Source organism: Lygodium microphyllum, chromosome 7 (assembly GCF_053477565.2).
Source record: "Lygodium microphyllum isolate KBCC chromosome 7, Lygodium_microphyllum_v1.1.10, whole genome shotgun sequence".
In the NCBI taxonomy this organism is placed as follows: Eukaryota; Viridiplantae; Streptophyta; class Polypodiopsida; order Schizaeales; family Lygodiaceae; genus Lygodium; species Lygodium microphyllum.
This window is the reverse complement of record NC_141141.1, coordinates 134985541-135003708: the sequence shown is the minus strand read 5'-3', so window position 1 is coordinate 135003708 and position 18168 is coordinate 134985541. Positions and strand designations below refer to the sequence as shown.

At 41.1% G+C, this 18168-nt stretch overlaps 1 protein-coding gene across 3 annotated transcripts in view; it reads left to right on the top strand.

Annotated features, from left to right (window-relative positions):
• The window catches only part of LOC148033995 (uncharacterized), a 35512-nt gene extending 20341 nt beyond the window's left edge, over window positions 1–15171 (top strand). Inside the window, exons 3-14 of one of the 3 annotated variants that reach the window (XM_087682003.1) lie at window positions 6760–6842; window positions 6972–7019; window positions 7136–7245; window positions 12007–12091; window positions 12187–12418; window positions 12511–12753; window positions 12903–12973; window positions 13057–13298; window positions 13385–14063; window positions 14153–14222; window positions 14325–14569; window positions 14667–15171. In XM_087682003.1, coding sequence (XP_087538129.1) covers window positions 6760–6842; window positions 6972–7019; window positions 7136–7245; window positions 12007–12091; window positions 12187–12418; window positions 12511–12753; window positions 12903–12973; window positions 13057–13298; window positions 13385–14063; window positions 14153–14222; window positions 14325–14569; window positions 14667–14792 — 2234 coding nt within the window. In that variant the 3' untranslated portion in view covers window positions 14793–15171. Of the gene's footprint in view, window positions 1–6759; window positions 6843–6971; window positions 7020–7135; window positions 7246–12006; window positions 12092–12186; window positions 12419–12510; window positions 12754–12902; window positions 12974–13056; window positions 13299–13384; window positions 14064–14152; window positions 14570–14666 lie in introns of all 3 variants that reach the window. The other 2 variants (XM_087682002.1, XM_087682001.1) reach the window with 2 other exon arrangements.
• The last annotated feature ends 2997 nt before the right edge of the window (window positions 15172–18168 follow it).

The window sequence follows — 18168 nt, the reverse complement described above, 5'->3', positions numbered from 1 at the left end:
GAGAGCAAAGGCTACAGACTCTATGATCCCGTTACAAAGAAGGTTTTTGTCAGCAGGGATGTTGTTTTTGATGAAAAATTAGAATTATCCTTGGCTGGTTTGGACACATATCAGGCTGCCAATGATATTTTTGAAGGGCTGCTGCCCATTACTTTTGGTGATTCAGCTGGAGCTTCAGAAAACGAACCTAATGTTCAGCCAGCTGCTCCTATGGAAAGTGCAGAAATTCAGCCATTGGCTGATCGGAATATTCAGCATAATGCTGAAACTGAAATTCAGCAAGAGCTTGTACACAGTCAGGAAGCTAGACAGTTACCTAGATGGTATTTGCAGACTATGCAAGATAGTCCTTTGGATGCACCCATGAAGGCAAACTTGTTTGCATGATTCAGCACATACCATGGAGTTTGTTATGGCAGCAAGTACTTTTGATAATGAAGAGCCTGAATGTTTTGAGGATGCACAACACAATGTGCATTGGATGGCAGCAATGCAAGCTGAATTAGATTCTATTACTAAGAATCAAACTTGGGATTTGGTGTCCTTGCCATTTGGGAAGAAAGCCATTGGAACGAAATGGATCTACAAACTGAAAAGAAAAGCAGATGGATCCATTGATAAATACAAGGCACGGCTTGTAACTAAAGGCTACGCACAGAAAAAGGGCATTGACTATGAGGAGACATTTGCTCCTACTTCCCGCATGACGACCATTAGGTCTATGATTGCTTTGGCTGCACATTATGGTTGGACAGTGCATCAGCTGGATATCAAGACTGCATTTTTACATGGGGAACTTAAGGAGGAAGTTTATGTACAGCAGCCCATTGGTTTTGCAGTTGAAGGCTCAGAACATTTGGTATGCAAGCTCAAAAAGGCACTATATGGTTTGAAACAAGCTCCTAGAGCTTGGTATGCAAAAATAGATGCTTTCTTGCTTGGTCAGGGGTTTCTAAACAGCTCATCTGAGTCTACTCTTTACGTATGTAAAGAAGGGGGATCAATGCTGATTATATGTCTTTATGTTGATGACCTTTTGCTCACTGGAACATATGCTAATCAGATTTCAGCATTCAAACAAAATTTGCAGCAAACTTTTGACATTTCTGACTTGGGAGTTTTGCATTACTACTTGGGCATCCAGTTCATACATGATGCTCGAGGTATTGGGCTATCACAGTCAAGGTATATTGGGCAGCTTCTTGAGAAGTTTGGCTTACAGGATTGCAAGGCAGTTTGTACCCCCATGGAACCTGGACTGAAACTGTCAGTACATGATGACAGTGATTTGTTTGATATACATACATATGCTCCTGCAGTTGGATGTCTTATTTACCTATGCAACACTAGGCCGGACATACAGTTTGCAGTTTCAGCTTTGAGCAGGTATATGCATCAGCCACATATGTCACATTGGCAAGCTGTCAAGCGTGTTTTTCGTGACTTGCAGGGTACTCGATCTCTTGGGTTGCTTTATGCCAAGGAGGGACCACTGCAGTTACATGCTTACAGTGATTCTGATTGGGCTGGTGATTATGATACACTTCACTCCACTAGTGGCAATTGTTTCTTTCTTGGCTCTTCTTGCATTTCTTGGCTTAGCAAGAAACAATCCACTGTTGCCACATCGTCATGTAAAGCTGAATACAAGGCAGCTTTCACTACCACAGTTGAATGCGTATGGCTTAGACGCTTGCTAGCTGATTTGGATGTATCTGTTACGGAGCCTACTCCTTTGTTCACTGACAGTCAGAGTGCCATTGCAGTGGCACGGAACCCAGTGTTTCATGCCCGCACGAAACACATTGAGATTCATTATCACTTTGTCAGAGAGAGGCTACATGCAGGTGATATCAGCCTTGTCTATTGTCCTACCACCAGTAATGTGGCAGACATCTTCACCAAAGCTCTTTCTCCTGACAAATTTGAAGCATTTCGCGATGCTTTAAATTTGATATCCTTTGGTGGCGGATGATCCTTGTACTCTTGATCACTCTTCACTCCAGGGGGGTTTGTTGGGTATTTGACTCACGACTCACTTACGCCTACGCTCATATGGGAGTGTTGGTGATCAGTAGGACACTGGGGCACTTTTTACTCTCGGTAGGAGAGGTTTTTCCCCCCAGACTTATAGTCTTATTGTCGTATGTGCTTATGTGCTTATGTTACACACTTATGGGCACTTAGTGTGTGTCGGGTGTGAACACCCCCTACAACCCTAAGGTTTAAGGGTTGTACTTTGTACTTTCTGATTACACTCTTTCAGTCTATTCTCTTGGGTGTCGTGCTTCACTCTGTCTCTCTCACTCTCACACTGTCTACTGAACTCTCAGCTGCACCTCGATCCTTCCATCTCACACTCTTGTTGTAAAGCTAAAAGAGGAATCAATCCCAATTGCAAATGTTTCAGCTATTTCTAAAGTAATGAAAAATCATTTTTTAGCATACTTAGCTTTTGTCATCTTTGAAGTTTGGATAAAGATCGCATGTCATTTTTGAAAATGTATGGTGATTGCTTCTCACAATCAGTTCTAGGATGTCTACTGAACTCTCAGCTGCACCTCGATCCTTCCATCTCACACTCTTGTTGTAAAGCTAAAAGAGGAATCAATCCCAATTGCAAATGTTTCAGCTATTTCTAAAGTAATGAAAAATCATTTTTTAGCATACTTAGCTTTTGTCATCTTTGAAGTTTGGATAAAGATCGCATGTCATTTTTGAAAATGTATGGTGATTGCTTCTCACAATCAGTTCTAGGATAGCTACTATGCAAAAAGCCAAAGGATCATGCTATAGATTTGACTCTTGGTAGCCTTCTAATGATCCACCTAAAACATGGGTGTAGCTGAGTAGGAAGAGATAATGAGCTAAGTTAATGAGCTGTTAGTAAAGGAGTTGATTTAGCCCATCTCATTCCCTTTTTACTCTCATGTGCTTTTGGTATAGAAAAAGGATGGTTCATGGTGTATGCACATTGATTATCATGCTTTGGATAAGATTACCATCAAGCATCAATTTTCAATTCCATGGATTGATGATACATGGATAGGTTGCAAGGATTAGTCATTTTCAGCTGTATTGATTTGAAAAGCGGATATCATGAGATACGTAGTAGACCAGAGGATGTATGAATACATCTTTTGGGTTGTATGGGTTTCTTGTTACACCATTTGGATGTTTAAATGTTCCAACCACGTTCAGTCGAATGATGAACATGACTTTTAGACCACATATAGCATTTGTGGACACATTCTTTGATGACACATTGTGCATTCAAAGAATGAACAGGAGTATAGAAGGCACTTGGACATTGTGCTCAATGAGTTGCATAAGCATTGTTTGGTGATTAATGACAAGAAAAGTGAGTTCTTTTTGCATGAGATCCACTTCTTGAAACATATAGTTTTGGCTGATGGTGTATGTATTGACCTTGCAAAGGTTGAAGCAATACATTCATGGCCACATTTGAAGAATGGCAATTGTTGATAAGTGTGTACACAAGTGCTCAATCTTGCTTTGATTAGAGTGAAGGTGATCAAGAGGAGGGGAGAGAAAAAGAAAGATAGAGAGAGCACCATAGGTGAATGACTATTGAGAGATACAAGGGCATCTCTATGTAGACATTAGTGGATTACTAGATATTGCGACAATTCCTATAAGGAGTTAAAGGATTGAGTGCAAAAGATGAATGACTGGTCAAGTGGCTCAAGTGTCTAAAACAAGAAACTCTCAGCTCCACGTATTAGTGTCCTTGAATTTATTGAATCTCCAAGAGTCACTCATGTGTTAGCAATCTAGTCAGCTCATGTGTGAGTTTGGGCTATGCTTGATATTACTGGGTAATTTGGGCATTTTATAGTGGTCATTTTGGTGGTTATTTAGGCATTTATTACTGGTCGACCAGTTCCCATATTTGGCATATTTTGGGCCTATTTATTCAGTAGCTCCTCCTCCTCTCATTCTTCAGGTGGTCTTCCTGTTGGAGAGAGGAGCCAGTGTTGGTGCCCACACAGCTAGTGACTCACTGTTGTACGCGTCATTCTCATGTTTGGTATATGAATTCCATCTTCTAAGCACATCTTTGAGTTCTCTTTCCTTTGCAGTGTGCTTTTGTTGTTTTGTTCTTTCTCTTTCAGTAGTTTATTTCAGTACTTGTCTATGCTTCCATTGCTGCACCATTTCTGACATGGTATCAGATTGCAAGATTTAGGTCTTTGCTATGTTTTTTTGGTTGATTATATAGGTCTTTCTTCCCCTTGTTGATCAGGCCTACTTTTTTCAATCCGACAACTTGCGTTTTCAGCCTGCGGTCGGATTTCAGCCTGCAATCGTCAGTTTGTTGCGTTCAATTCTCCACTAGCTTGCATTTTTGGTTTTTTGCCCCCAAATGTAGCTGGGCAACTGTTTGTATAGGCCGTTTTTGCTGTTTTTGGTGGTTTTGATTGTTTTTTTTTTCATTTCGTAGCCATTGGCTTTCGTTTTTGATTAGTTTTTTGGTTATACTGTATGTGGACTCTCATTTTATGAAGTCTTTGTTGTTGGTTTTGCTGTGTTTCCTCCCTGTATATCCTCTATCCTATGTCTTCTCTTCTCCTCTCCAGATGGCTTCTCCATGCACTTCTATAGATGATAAGTTACATGGGCATGACTATCTTACATGGACTGCTATGATGAAAGCTTGGTTTGTGTAGAAGTGGATTTGGTACATTGTATGCGGAGCTATTTCTCGGCCTTAGCATCCTTTTGCTCTTCTCGATGATTTTGATGAGGATAACCATGAAGAAGTTGTGCTGACATGGGATTCGGATGATGCCCATGCGTATTCTACACTCCTTTGGTGTTTTCTTAAAGAAATTCTCCCGATGGTTACCTCCTGTAGGACATCATCAAAAATATGGTCGAAGCTCTAGATGTTGTACGAGGACCCTTTCCTATGCGTGCTGCGATTCTTTTATGGACAACTTTAGTAGATGAAGTTTGAGACCAAGGACACCATTCAATCATTTTTGCTCCGTGTTACACAAGTACAGGACCAACTTTGACACATGCAGTCTACCCTTCCAGAGGCACATCTAGTGGGCATGGTGCTCTACAAGCTCCCCCAAGACTTTGATGGAGTGGCAAATGCTTTGAGGGCACAGACATCCTCTACATCTATGAGCTATACACATGTCCTCAATGCTGCTTGAGCATGAGACACTTTGTGTTTATAGGGGAGGTCCTCATCTCATTATGGCAAATCCAGTGAGGCCTTTACGCGGGATGGGGACTCCTTCGACACGTCAACCTTTGCCTCGGACTAAGAGAGTGGGCTGGATCCAGTGCACTTGTATTAGATCACCCATGATTTGAGAGAGGGTGCTAGTAGTCTACTCAGCTCATGTGTGAGTTTGGGATATGCTTGATATTATTGGGTAATTTAGGCATTTTATAGTGGTCATTTTAGTGATTATTTAGGCATTTATTGCAGGCCGACCAGTATTAAATGCTGGTCAACTAGCTGCAATATTTGGTATATTTTGGGCCTATTTATTTAGTGGCTCCTCCTCCTCTCATTCAATCATCATCATTCTTCAGGTGGTCTTCCTGTTGGAGAGAAGGGCCAGTGCGGGTGCCCACACAACCAGTGTCTCACTATTGTATGTGTCATTCTTGTATTTGGTATATGGATAAAATTTCTTGAGCACATCTCTGAGTTCTCTTCCTTTCCAATGTGCTTTTGTTCTTTTGTTCTTTCTCTTTTGTCTTGTGTTTAGCAGTTTATTTCAGCACTTGTCTATGCTTCCATTGGTGCACCACTTCTAACATCATGGCCATTAGAATGTTGGCACATAGTTCTGTCATGCATGAATGTGTTTGGCATTGCATCTATGTTTTTAGAGAGCCTTGCACTTTGCATTATTGTGCTGTTTGTGGCGTTGGTGAATTGTGGTTATCAGCCCTATGTTTGGAATGGTTGACATGTGAGTGCTGGTAATCTTGCTTGTGACTTGGTTGCAAATTGGAGATTGGGATTCCTCATGTCTTTATGGGGGTAGTTCCATGATTCAGGGTTAGGGTTGAATAGATGTACATGCCTAGCCAATGAGATTGGGGAGTTCTGAGTCATGGTTATCAGCCCTGTGCTTGGGATGCTCAATATGTGAGGACTGGAAATCTAGCTTGTGACTTTGTGGAAGATTGGAGATTGGGATTCCTAATGTCCTTATGGGATAGTTTAGTGATTCAGGGTTGGGGTTGAATATACCTACATGCCTAGCCAATGAGATTTAGAAGATGTGAAGCTAGAGTTCACTAGGAAGGGTGGACTAATGTTGCTTTTATCAGCACCCTAAGGTTTTAAGTAATAAAGCATGCTAGCAGGTATATGGCTAAGAAGCTGGAAAAATATGCAACCAATGCAAACATGGCAACTGACTGTATATATGGCATGTGCCCCATTTGTGCTGGGGTTGAAGTATTAGATGGTGTGGCTTTTACAGCCAAAATCTGGAGACTTCAATCTTCAGTCTATTGTCCTACTGACAGTGCTTGGCACTTCCATCAGATCTGGAGATGTCAATCTTCAGTCTATCGATGGCTGGCTTGCCACTTGCATCAGCAACCTTATGTGCCTAGCATGCTTTGTGGTTATAGAAAAGGAAAATGGACTGCTTTTGTGAACTGTTGAGATACTCTAAACTTGAATAAGCAGTTGTGTTTTTTTACATTATTTGCAAGAAAGAGTAGTTTGAAACTCAACCATTCTAATATTTTCAGGGAAAAAACCCACACGGCATTGGGATGCATGGACCCATGAAGAGGAAGAGAGTTTTTTTGTTGCTTTGCGCCATGTGGGAAAGGTTCTCTATTGTCTGTTTATCACTGTATTGCAGATACATTTAAACTGATGAAATCCAGGAAACTTGAAAATGTTAATGTTTTACTAGAACTTTTATTGGGTTAAGGTGGATCCATTTTCATGCTTCCAGAATTTTGATGAAATCACAAAACGGGTTCAAAGCAAGAATAAGGACCAGGTGAGAGGTTTTGTCTGTTCTTTTTATCAACATACAGTGAATTCAAGCAAAGCCTGTAGTTAGCATTTTTTTCATAGGACTTTGATTAGTATGTGAACACTTTTCTGTTATAACAGGTTCGACATTATTATTATCGGCTCATTAGACGAATCAATAAACTTTTGGGGCCTGAGTTTCTATTGGATGCTAAAAATTCCAAGGATGCAAACTCTGCAATGCTTCGATGGTTAGTATATTTATGCACCATTAACATGTTTGAGTTTCGGTCTTTTGATTGCTGTTGCTTAACTGGGAAACCTCTTGTTCAATTCCTATAGCTGTCCAAAGTTGCTTGTTTAGCTAATGTATTTGTGCCTCTAACTGGAGAGGACAAGAAGGATTGTGGTTTTTGGTTGCATGTTGAATTGTGGGGAAATATGTCTCATAGTTGTTTGCTTGATTAACGGGATACTTATATCAATAAACTTATAATTCAGGTAGTACAAATGTGTGCAATATGCTTAGAGTCATACAAAGCAGGCTATTTCACTCTGCTGTTTGTCCTCTTTTCTGCCATTGCACCTCCCTCGCCAAGCTGCCTCTCTGCCTTGCTCAACTTTGCTGCCCGGATGGCTGCAGAGTGCAAAATCTCTTTGTTAGCAGTCTGGTCAGCTCATGTGTGAGTCTTGACTATGCTTGATATTATTGGGTAATTTAGGCATTTTATGGTGGTCATTTTAGTGATTATTTAGGCATTTATTGCTGGCTGACCAGCATTAAATGCTAGCCAACCAGTTGCCATATTTGGCATATTTTGGGCCTATTTAATCAATTGCTCCTCCTCCTCTCATTCAGTCATCATCATTCTTGAGGAGGTCTTCCTGATGGAAAGAGGAGCCAGTGCCAGTGCCCACACAACCATTGACTCAGTGTTGTACGCGTCATTCTTGTGTTTGGTAAATGGATTCAATTTCCCAAGCACATCTTTGAGTTCTCTTCCTTTGTAGTGTTCTTTTGTTTCCTTTCACTTTTGTCTTGTGTTCAGCAGTTTATTTCAGCACTTATCTATGCTTCCATTGCTGCACCACTTCTAACATGGTATTAGATTGCAGAATTTCGGTTCCTGCTGCGATTTTTCTGCTGATTACAATCCTTTCTTCCCCAGTTTGATCAGGCTTGCATTTTTCAGACTAGCAACCTGCATTTTTAGCGTGCGCCTGGATTTCAGTCTACAATCATCAGTTCGCTGCATTCAATTCTCCACCAGCCTGCATTTTTGGTTTTCTGCCCTTAACCATGGCTGGGCAACTGCTTATACGGCCGTTTTTACTGTTTTTGGCAGTTTTCTAGTGGGTATGGTACTCTACAAGGCCTCCCCGGAGTTTGATTGAGTGGCGAATGCTTTGAGGACACAGACATCCTCTATACCTGTGAGCTTGATACATATGTTCTCGAGGCTACCTGAGCACGAGACATCTTTGTGTTTACAAGGGAGGCTCTTATCTCATTATGGCGGATCTAGTGAGACCTTTATAGTTTTAGAGAGGGGTGATAGGAAGAAGAAATCGAAGGCCCAATGCTATCACTGTGGTAAGAAGAGTCACTTGCGGAAACATAGATGATTGGTATAATTGGTGGCTCCGATAAGGGCCGTGTCCCCAATCCTATCTATCATTGTATTGATTTGTTGCTATCTCTCAACCAACCATGAAGAAGCTGTGCTTACATGGGATTTGGACGATGCTTGTGCATATTATGCACTGCTTCGGTGTATTTCTATAGAAGGTCTATTGACAGTTACCTCTTGTATGACATTCCTGGAGATATGGTCGAAGCTTCAGATGTTGTACAAGGCACCTTTCCCTATGCATGTTGTGACCCTTTATGGATAGCTTTAGCAGATGAAGTTTAAGTCCAAGGACACCATTCAATCATTTTTGCTATGTGTTACACAGATACATGACCAGCTTTCGACACATGCAATCTGCCCTTCCAGAGGCACATCTAGTCGGTACGGTACTCTACAAGGTCCCCCCCTGGAGTTTGATGGAGTAGGGAATGCTTTGAAGACGTAGACATCCTCTACACTTGTGAGCTTTACGTATATGTCCTTGATGCTGCTTGAGCATGAGATATCTTTGCGTCTACAGGGGAGGCTCTCATCTCATTATGGCGGTTCTAGTGAGGCCTTTATAGCTAGAGAGAGGGGTGACAGGAAGAAGTTGAAGGCCCAATGTTATCACTGTTGTAAGAATGGTTACTTGCGGAAGGACTGCCAAGAGTTAGCAGCCTCACGAAAGAAGAAGAAGAAGTGGGATGCAGACTCCTCCGACGTGTCATTCTCTTTCTGAGACTATGACTTCGATCCTTCGGCCAAGGCGAAATTCGTGGCGCAGAAGGGATCAACTTTTTCAGATCACGAGAAGGGCTGGATTGCCTCTTCCTCAGTTGCTTCTAGTCCAGGTGATGTGGTCATCCCTCACAACTTTCTAGTGCGAGCGATGGAGTGTGTGAGGGTGGTGAGATGGGGCGATCGAGCCTCATCTATACAGGTATACAGGTGCATTGGATCTAGCGAGGGATGTTCTTGACGTGTTGATCAAAGTTTGGTAGATTCAAATCCTCAAGTTGGGATTGACATCCAGGTTCATGGTGGGCTGTTCCTTTGACAAAGAGCGGGATTGGCTCCTAGTCTAAGCTCACATGAGGGGACACTTTGGCGGTCTTGGCCAAAGGCGAGGAATCCATGGTCACATATGTTAAGAGGCATTTTTAATAGGATAGTCTTGTATGCTATTGCGAGACATTGTTGATGACAGACATGGAGATTTGTTATGACTCTTCTCTATTTTCAAGATCTGGTATGATTGATATTGACCTCAGGTTCTCTTCGAGGCACCTTGGTGGTATCTTGATCACCCACTACTTGAGTATCCATGGTTCTACTCTGGTGGTTCTTTGTTGTATACGATTATCATTGCATTATTGTATTGTATTAAATTACCCATGATCCGAGAGAGGGTGTTAGCAGTCTAGTCAGCTCATCTATGAGTTTGGGCTATGCTTGATATTGCTGGGTGATTTAGGCATTTTATAGTGGTTATTTTAGTGATTATTTAGGCATTTATTGCTGGTTGACCAACTGCCATATTTGGCATATTTTGGGCCTATTTATTCAGTGGCTCCTCCTCCTCTCATTCAATTATCATCATTCTTTAGGAGGTCTTTCTATTGGAGAGTGGAGCCAATGCCAGTGCCCACACAACTAGTGACTCACCGTTATACCTATGATTCTCGTGTTTGATATATGGATTCCATTTTCCGAGCACATCTCTGAGTTCTCTTCCTTTGCAATGTTCTTTTGTCTTTTGTTTCCTTTCTCTTCTATCTTGTGTTCAACAGTTTATTTCAGCACTTGTCTATGCTTCCATTGTTGCGCCATTTTTGATACTGTTCTGTTTCATGGTTGTGAGACATCTTGTAGAAGCTAGAAAACTACTACCATCCTCATTGGTATCTCCCACTGCATCAGCTAGCCCTTTTCCCATTGCATCAGCTATCCCTCTTCCAGTTGTCTCCAAAAGCACCGACACTTGCATCTCTCCACCATCATCATTTGTACCGGCTTGTCCTTCCAAAGTACACCTTTGTCTCCATCAGTATCCCAGTCCAGTTCCTAGTCAATGAATTTGTGTCCTGCTTGTCATTGCCTGCTCCCTCATGATCATCCTGCCCATTATTCAGTTAGTAATCCATGCCTTCTTTTTACCGCGCTTTTCTTTTGTGTGTGCACTTCATATCAGTTGCTTCTTTGAAATAACTCCTTGGGAAGATGAAACCCCCCATTTTTTGAGTAGACACCTGTAATTCTTTTCTTTCACTAGAAAATTGAACTTGCTCCATCGAGCAACTTGTCAACGACCCAAAAATAGTGCAATTACTTGTGTGTCTATCAAAAGTCAAGTAGCCCAAGTGATTATATGTTTACCTTTCTATAATGAGGATGGTTCGCATCACATGTGGCACTTAATGTGTAAAACTTGGTGAAACCATTGTCTTATGGAAGATGCGTAGTTGTGCCCTGTAATAACTTGGGCCTAATTGCAGTATGTAAAATAGGATCTTCACAATGATGCTTTGGAAGTGTCTTTGAATACTTCTGAAGTCTTTTACTTTAGAATATTGAAAAAAGTTTAATTTTTCTATTTTTGAAGTCCCACTTCCTTGTTCCTGTTCCCATTCCCTACCCTCACCATTTCCTTCCTCGTTCCTAGTAGCTATGCTCGGGAGTTTTGGCCGGGTCCACAGAGCAATCAGTTACAATCAATAACATGGCATGATTTTAGAGTATGCTGCTGAAATAGATATTGCTTCTCATTAAACCCTTAGGTTGGGATGCTAATTTTTTTGTGAATGTATTAGAAAAGGAGCTTTCTACTGACTCAGTTACTAGGGATCCCCATGGTTTAGGGGAGTCCTGATCTTATGAGGTGCATATAACATGGATGCCCTATACTAGCAATGCGCTTTGATGAAGCCACATCTGGAATCCGTTTATTAACTGCTCCAAAAGTACTCCCTCCAAATTAGTTGAAGTTTCAAAGTCTTAATCCTTGTAACCCAAAAAGCTTCAATTCTTGAAATTAAAGCTTTCGAAGAAGGTTGGCCATGTTAATTGTCAGATCAACTGGTTACTTTTGGACACCTTGTGTTTAGGGGTACCTATCAAGTTGGCATATCTTGGAACTCTTTCTTAGTCACAAACCATGTTAAAGCTGGTTGTTTCTATGAATGTGGTTTTTAGCTTAGGAAGCAAGCTCAAAGGTACGGATGCTTATCCAAATGCTTGTTGCCCTGAGTCCTCTTTGCTTTTTTGGGCTTTTCTCAGCTCTCTTGTTGTAACTCAGCTTTATACAACCTAGGGGAAGGGAAGTCTTTAATGAACAAAAGTTTAAGAAGTGCATTATCTGATTCAAATTACCTTATTATTTGTGATTTTTTAAATCAGGTGGTCTTTGATGGAAAAACAGAGCTGTTCAGCCTCAAAACTACATTTAAAACCAAGGCGCTTCAAAACCTTTGTTACTGCATTGGTTTGTTTTACCTCTTTTGTCTCTTGTTGCTGAACTACAATATATTAGATGTGCATACCTTCATTTATTTTTTCATGTTTACCAACCCTTTACAGGAAAACCAGTTAACTAGGGATCGTAAAAAAGCTAATAGAAGAAAAGCTCCACGAATGGCTGTCACTGGTGATCCTCTTGTTGCTGCACAAGTTTCCAAAAGGCCAGCTATTTCTGTACCTGAATCTATGGCAAATGTTACAGCTGAAGACCTGCAGATAAGGAAGACCAAGACTGTTGTTCGAAGAAAGGCAGAGACCCTACAACCACGGAGACAGCGTAACAAAAAGTCTGGTATGGGATATGCTTCTAGGATCATTATTTACACGTTTTTCCTTTCTTCCGCACTTGATCTGTTGTTAATACTGTTTTTGAATTTCTTCAAGACTCACTTGTGTCAACGGCCGCATTCAAAAGATGGGAGAAAGCTGCCAGTAAAGGTGTGAACCTGGTGGCTGAAGCTGCAGAGCAGTTGGAACGGGCAGCAGCTGCTGGACAACTAGAAGGAGTAGGACTAAGTAGTAGAGGCTTGAACACATGCAGCCAACCAGATGTTGGACAGCCCATAGGACCTTTATTTAGTCAACCTACCTCTCACACAGCTTCAGATGAAAAGGTTTCGACAGAAGGTACAACCTTGACATGGCAAGTACTGGATTGTTCTAGCATTTCTCTTTGTTTGGGTCTGCTTGTTACTTTTGATTAAGTGTTACAATCCTGGCATGATCTTGTTGAAATTCATCACTTCAAAATACACTGTTATTTGTTGCTTTTACAGAAAAGCAAGCAGAAAAATTGAAACTTCAGTTGTTTCCAATCGATGATAATACTCGCAAATCCCTAGAGCAGGTATTTGCCAAGCATATCTTAATTTTTCCTTTGCTATTGAGGTTGCAGTGTAATCTGATAGAGTTTTCTGCCTGTGTATTCAGGCTGGTCTCAACCCTCACCTGGAACTAACAATGAAACCACAAAAATCAGTTGCCTCTGTCTTACGCCACTTGACACAAAAGTGGGGCAAGACATCTGGTGCTTCGGGTCAACTTCAGCTTTTCCCTTTTACTGCACAGGTGAAAGGCTCAATTTCTGTCCAGCATTGGAGTTCTGATGACGTATTCATCACAGCAGGAGACCTTTATGCAGCCTTGGGAAACAATTCTGTATTCCGATTAAGGTACTTCAAGTCTATGAGCAGCTTCTATGGCACTAGATTCAAGTCATCATACTAATTCCATAACTGTTGGCTGACATGTCATCTAGGTATGGTTGGTTCCCTCCACGCGTGCTTCAGTCTTCTCATGCGGAGCCTCTTGAGAAACTTGCTTCTTTGTCAACCTCTGTTGTTGGTATTGAAAGCGAAATGGAAGGAAGTGAGAAAGTCATTCTACAGGATGAACCTAACCAGTTTTTAACTCAGGCACATCCATTCTCTCCTGCAATTTGTTCTGGAAACATATCTGCAACGGATTCCAGGACAACTACACCAGCAAAATCAGATGTTTATGCTCAATCCAGTACTAGCACACATCAAGAGATACTGCAGCAACATGGTTGCACACAGTCTGGGACCACATGCAAAGTTGTGGCCGTTGAACAAGTCAAACCCCAAAATAGTAGCTTGTCAGCAGGCAATAATTGTTTGATACACCATCAAACAACTGATGATGATTTTGGAAACCTGGCTAATACAACAATGAAGGATTCTGGAGTTGAAAAAGAAACATCATTGGTATCACTGGAGTGTCCAAATAGACAAGCTCTTATAGATGAAAACAGCACATTCAACATCGTTGGCCAAGGATCAGTGGGTGAGTACTCGAAGGGCTGCTCAAATAAAGCTGGGCATAAAACTCAAGAGGCTGGAGGTAGTCAAGGAAATTGCTCTTGGCTTTTCGAGGGAAGTAATGACAGCTTTTCCCTAAGACTTTGGGCTGTTGAGGTAAGTATGTTTAATTTATCAGGTAAAGGGCTATTAATGCTTTTGTCAGGGAAGTGTGATGCCATTATATGTTGATGATTTGTTTGCAGGATCACGTGAACAGCTCAGTATTACCTACAGAGATTGACTGGGTTGATAGCTTAACCAATATCAGTGTTGGTGAGCTTCTAAATGAAGTATCTCAGAATGGTCATATGCTGTCAGGAGTTATTTCTCAGGTTTCCCAGCCTCCTCAGTCACTAGATTCATTTGATGCTGCAGTAGCTGCTGCAAGTGCATATGGTTCTGGGACAGAGACTAGTAGTTTTCACCAGTCTGAAACACCAGCCTGGGATGGTGAAGATACCCGTGATGCATTTGGTTTCCGGAAGGTCATTGCGCAAAGAGAAGCGTCAGTTCCTACAAACTGCAACTTGGAACTTCCTAGCTCCACTGAAATTTTCAGAAGTACTGATGCTATGGCAGTTCCATTTCCTGATTGTGGGAGCCTTGAAGCATGGAAGCAGGTGAAACTAATGAAACTCATAAAAATCCAGTTTTCACATGTATATTAGGCTACAGTCAGCACTACAAAGTTTAACCATTGTTTCATTGCACTAGCAGAGTTTCAGTCACATGGAAGTTTCTTATCCAGAGGAATTGAAGGGGGATGGAGGTTCTCGGTTGCTGCAACAACAAGATGATGTTGGAAAAAGATGCCACTCCCAAGACTATTTTTGGGTAAGCTGATTACTGGATGTATGTTTGTATGTCTCGAAGGATATATATCAGTTGAAAAGCGTCACCACATACTTCTGCTCGAAACTTCAAAAGATATTACGTAAGCTTAGAGCCAAGGCGAAGTGAATATTGGGTCTTCGTTCTCAAACAAGCTATGCCATTGTGATGTCCTTTGCCTTTTTAAAAAGGTATTTCACTTGGCTGCACCTGTGAAATATAACCTGCAATGGTCCTCTGATACACTTTTGAATAGCGGTGTACATTTGTGATATTTCGATAACCAGATTGGTTACAAACAAGGTTTGTCACCACGCCAATGCGTTTTTGGAAGTGATTTCTCAGTTCGATACATCTACAAATTGAATAATCTTTTCAGGTTCCCAGTTCTCTAGCGGCACTTATGCATGTACAAAATATTGTCCTTTTTTGCAACTCTTTGGGGTAATCTCCTAGGTTATGTATATACATATCTATGAGCGCACACGTGGGCACATGCCATGCATGCACATGTTTTGGTAAAACCATTATAATTGTATAGAATGATGGACCATGCTCAATGAACTCAGCTCATGCCAATAATGTGGAAAAATGACACGAGTACTAATCTCGTGGAGTCTAGCGTAATCATATAACAACTGCTGCTGCATGAATACTGAGAAGAAGCTTGCTCTTCCATATGTTTAACCATCATTTCAGGAGCTTTGGTAGATGCTACGTTTGTGCGGAACACACCTCATTTGGTGGTATTTGAACTTTATGCTCCAAGCCATACACTAGAGATCCATCTCTTTTATTCAAGGCAACCCATGCTAAGACATTTTGAAAAGTTTGAACTTTGACTCAGAGAAATGGCAGCTCAAGATTGAGCAATACCTAGTGAGCATAAACGTGAAGTAGGCTTGAAGCAATTGCCATGACCCACAATCACCCACACTTACTGCTAATCTCGCCTATGCAAAGTCCCTTTGTTGGATCCTACCTTGTGAAGCAATTGCCATGAGCCAAATCACCCTCACCCATCACTAATCTCATCTATGCAAAGTCCCTCTATTGGATCCTAGATTAGTCCCCACTTCCCTCACCACCTAATTTTAGACACTATTTGGACACTCCATGTCTAGCATGTTGCACAAGTCGTTAGGAGGCTACATGATGGAAAATCTGCATATCATTCATATTTTGAAGGGAAGCACTTCTCTTATGCTTTTATCACTATAGCTGCTCTTCTATTTGCACTTCAAGAGGCACTAGAAGAGTGCTTTTTCCACGCATGGAGCATACATGTCACCCTTGCAAATCTGGCGACTCCATGGATCCAATAAATTTCAAGATTGTTATGGTTGGACATGTCAAAACCAAGACGTATGGATCGATACTTTAGGTAGAAACACATGCTAGTTTTTGCAATAGTTTTGGCACGTTATCTCATATATTCACCTCATGGAGCTTGATTGAACAAGCTAAGGCACAAGGTCTTAAACTTTATTGCTATTGCTTTGTGAGTTCTAAATTGTCGACATTGTGCCATGGATGGACATTTCTCGAGACATCATATGCTTGGGATACCATCATAGATGATTTAGGGGTGAGCATTAGATTGAGTGGGCGGTATTAGTTACTTATCATGGTTGTAGCCTTAAAGCATGCTAGGTTAGAACTAGAAATGGGATGCATTTGTCTAGATTTAATTTGTATTTAGTTTATACATGATACTTGAACTTATTGTGTAGTGATCGCTTCATGGGCCAATTTTCCCTCTAGTAGACGGCAATGTATATACTTTTCTTTCTTTGTTAGTTCTTTCTCATCATGGAGGATCTAAGATCCCATCATCGCCACCTTGTTGGATCTTGTTGATGGTGTAAGAAACAAGAGAATGTGTAACCTTGATGATGTGATCTTTATTTTATTTCTAGTTTAGTTCTCCCTTTGCCTATCTATAAGACATACGATAGATCAATTATACTCACCATTTTTGTTTCATAGGTCTATTTGGCCTCTAATAAATACTATATTATCACACCCACAATCCAAACATGCATGAATAGTTCAACTAGAAGTAAGTAAATATTTAATTGGTCACCCAAACATTTGTGTACTTCTTACCACCCCCTTTCATTAATCACATAGCAACAATATCACATTTGTATTATCAAAGAAGGGAAAAAGGAAAAGCCAAGGAGAGGAAGAAAGAGAGAACAAGAGAGAGGAGAACAAGAAGCAGCAGCAAGCAAGCAGTTCATTTCACACACACACACGCACACACGCACACACGCACGCACGCACGCACGCACATTCATTCATTATGGGGTTTTTCTACCTATTCACTTTTTGTCAAACTTTTGCTTGTTTGGGTTTGTCTGTATTCAGACTAATGCGTCCGCTTGAGGCCCCTGACTGGTGGCTAGTCATGTCATCACATTGCCTCGAATTGGTTGTGACTTGTTTGTTTTTTCCATCAGATGACCTGGCTTATCCCCTCAAATGGCATCATTTGAAGGACCAAAAACATTTAATAGATATAATGAAAAAGGTTAAGGTCAAAAAACAAGATTACAATGCCAAAATTTGTCTTGCCACCATTGTAGCAAATGGAGCACTTGAGGGGAAATGTGCAAATGCTCAATTCTATGAGTCCTCCACTAAATTATGGTTTTTTAATACGTTGGTTATCCTAGCCTTGTTATATGGGTCCCCAATATGATGCAACAGGTCTTTGTAAAGAGACCTACAAGAGTATTGAGAGGCCACTAGTGACGATGATTGCTTGCATGATACGTAGTAAACCATAAATACCCCATGAGATCATTAGATTAGAGGTTGGAGCAACATCTGTGGTCATGAAGGCATTAGTTTAGTCACTAATGTGCTTATAGAGGATATGGGAGATCCTTGGATATAGATATCTGGGATTGGCATTGGCATCCTCTAGATAGTTAGTGGAGTGTGTAGAGACACATTGTTGGTATATGTAGAGATGCAATAATGGTTCAAGACATGTGGAGTAGAGATGGATGCACTCCAACCACTACAATACAACTTGGAACATCTCACTCATATAGAGTGGAACTGAGTTGTCATGTTAGATATTATAAAATTGATACAAATAAAATGTGTGGATGGCCTAAAGACCCTTAGTATGAAGCTAGTGCAGTATTAGCGGCATTTCTTACACGCTAGTAAAGGGATTCATTGTCAGACTAGCATACATGGATGTCCACCTCTCCCTGGGATGCATAGTGCTGTTGGACATATGTGAACAACACTAGACGCTACATCTGCAGTAGCATCGCCACACCATCCATGAGTCATAGGGGTCACAATAGACCATGCATTTGCACTTTGTAGAGCATGATGTCCACACTGCCCTATTGTTGCTCTGGAC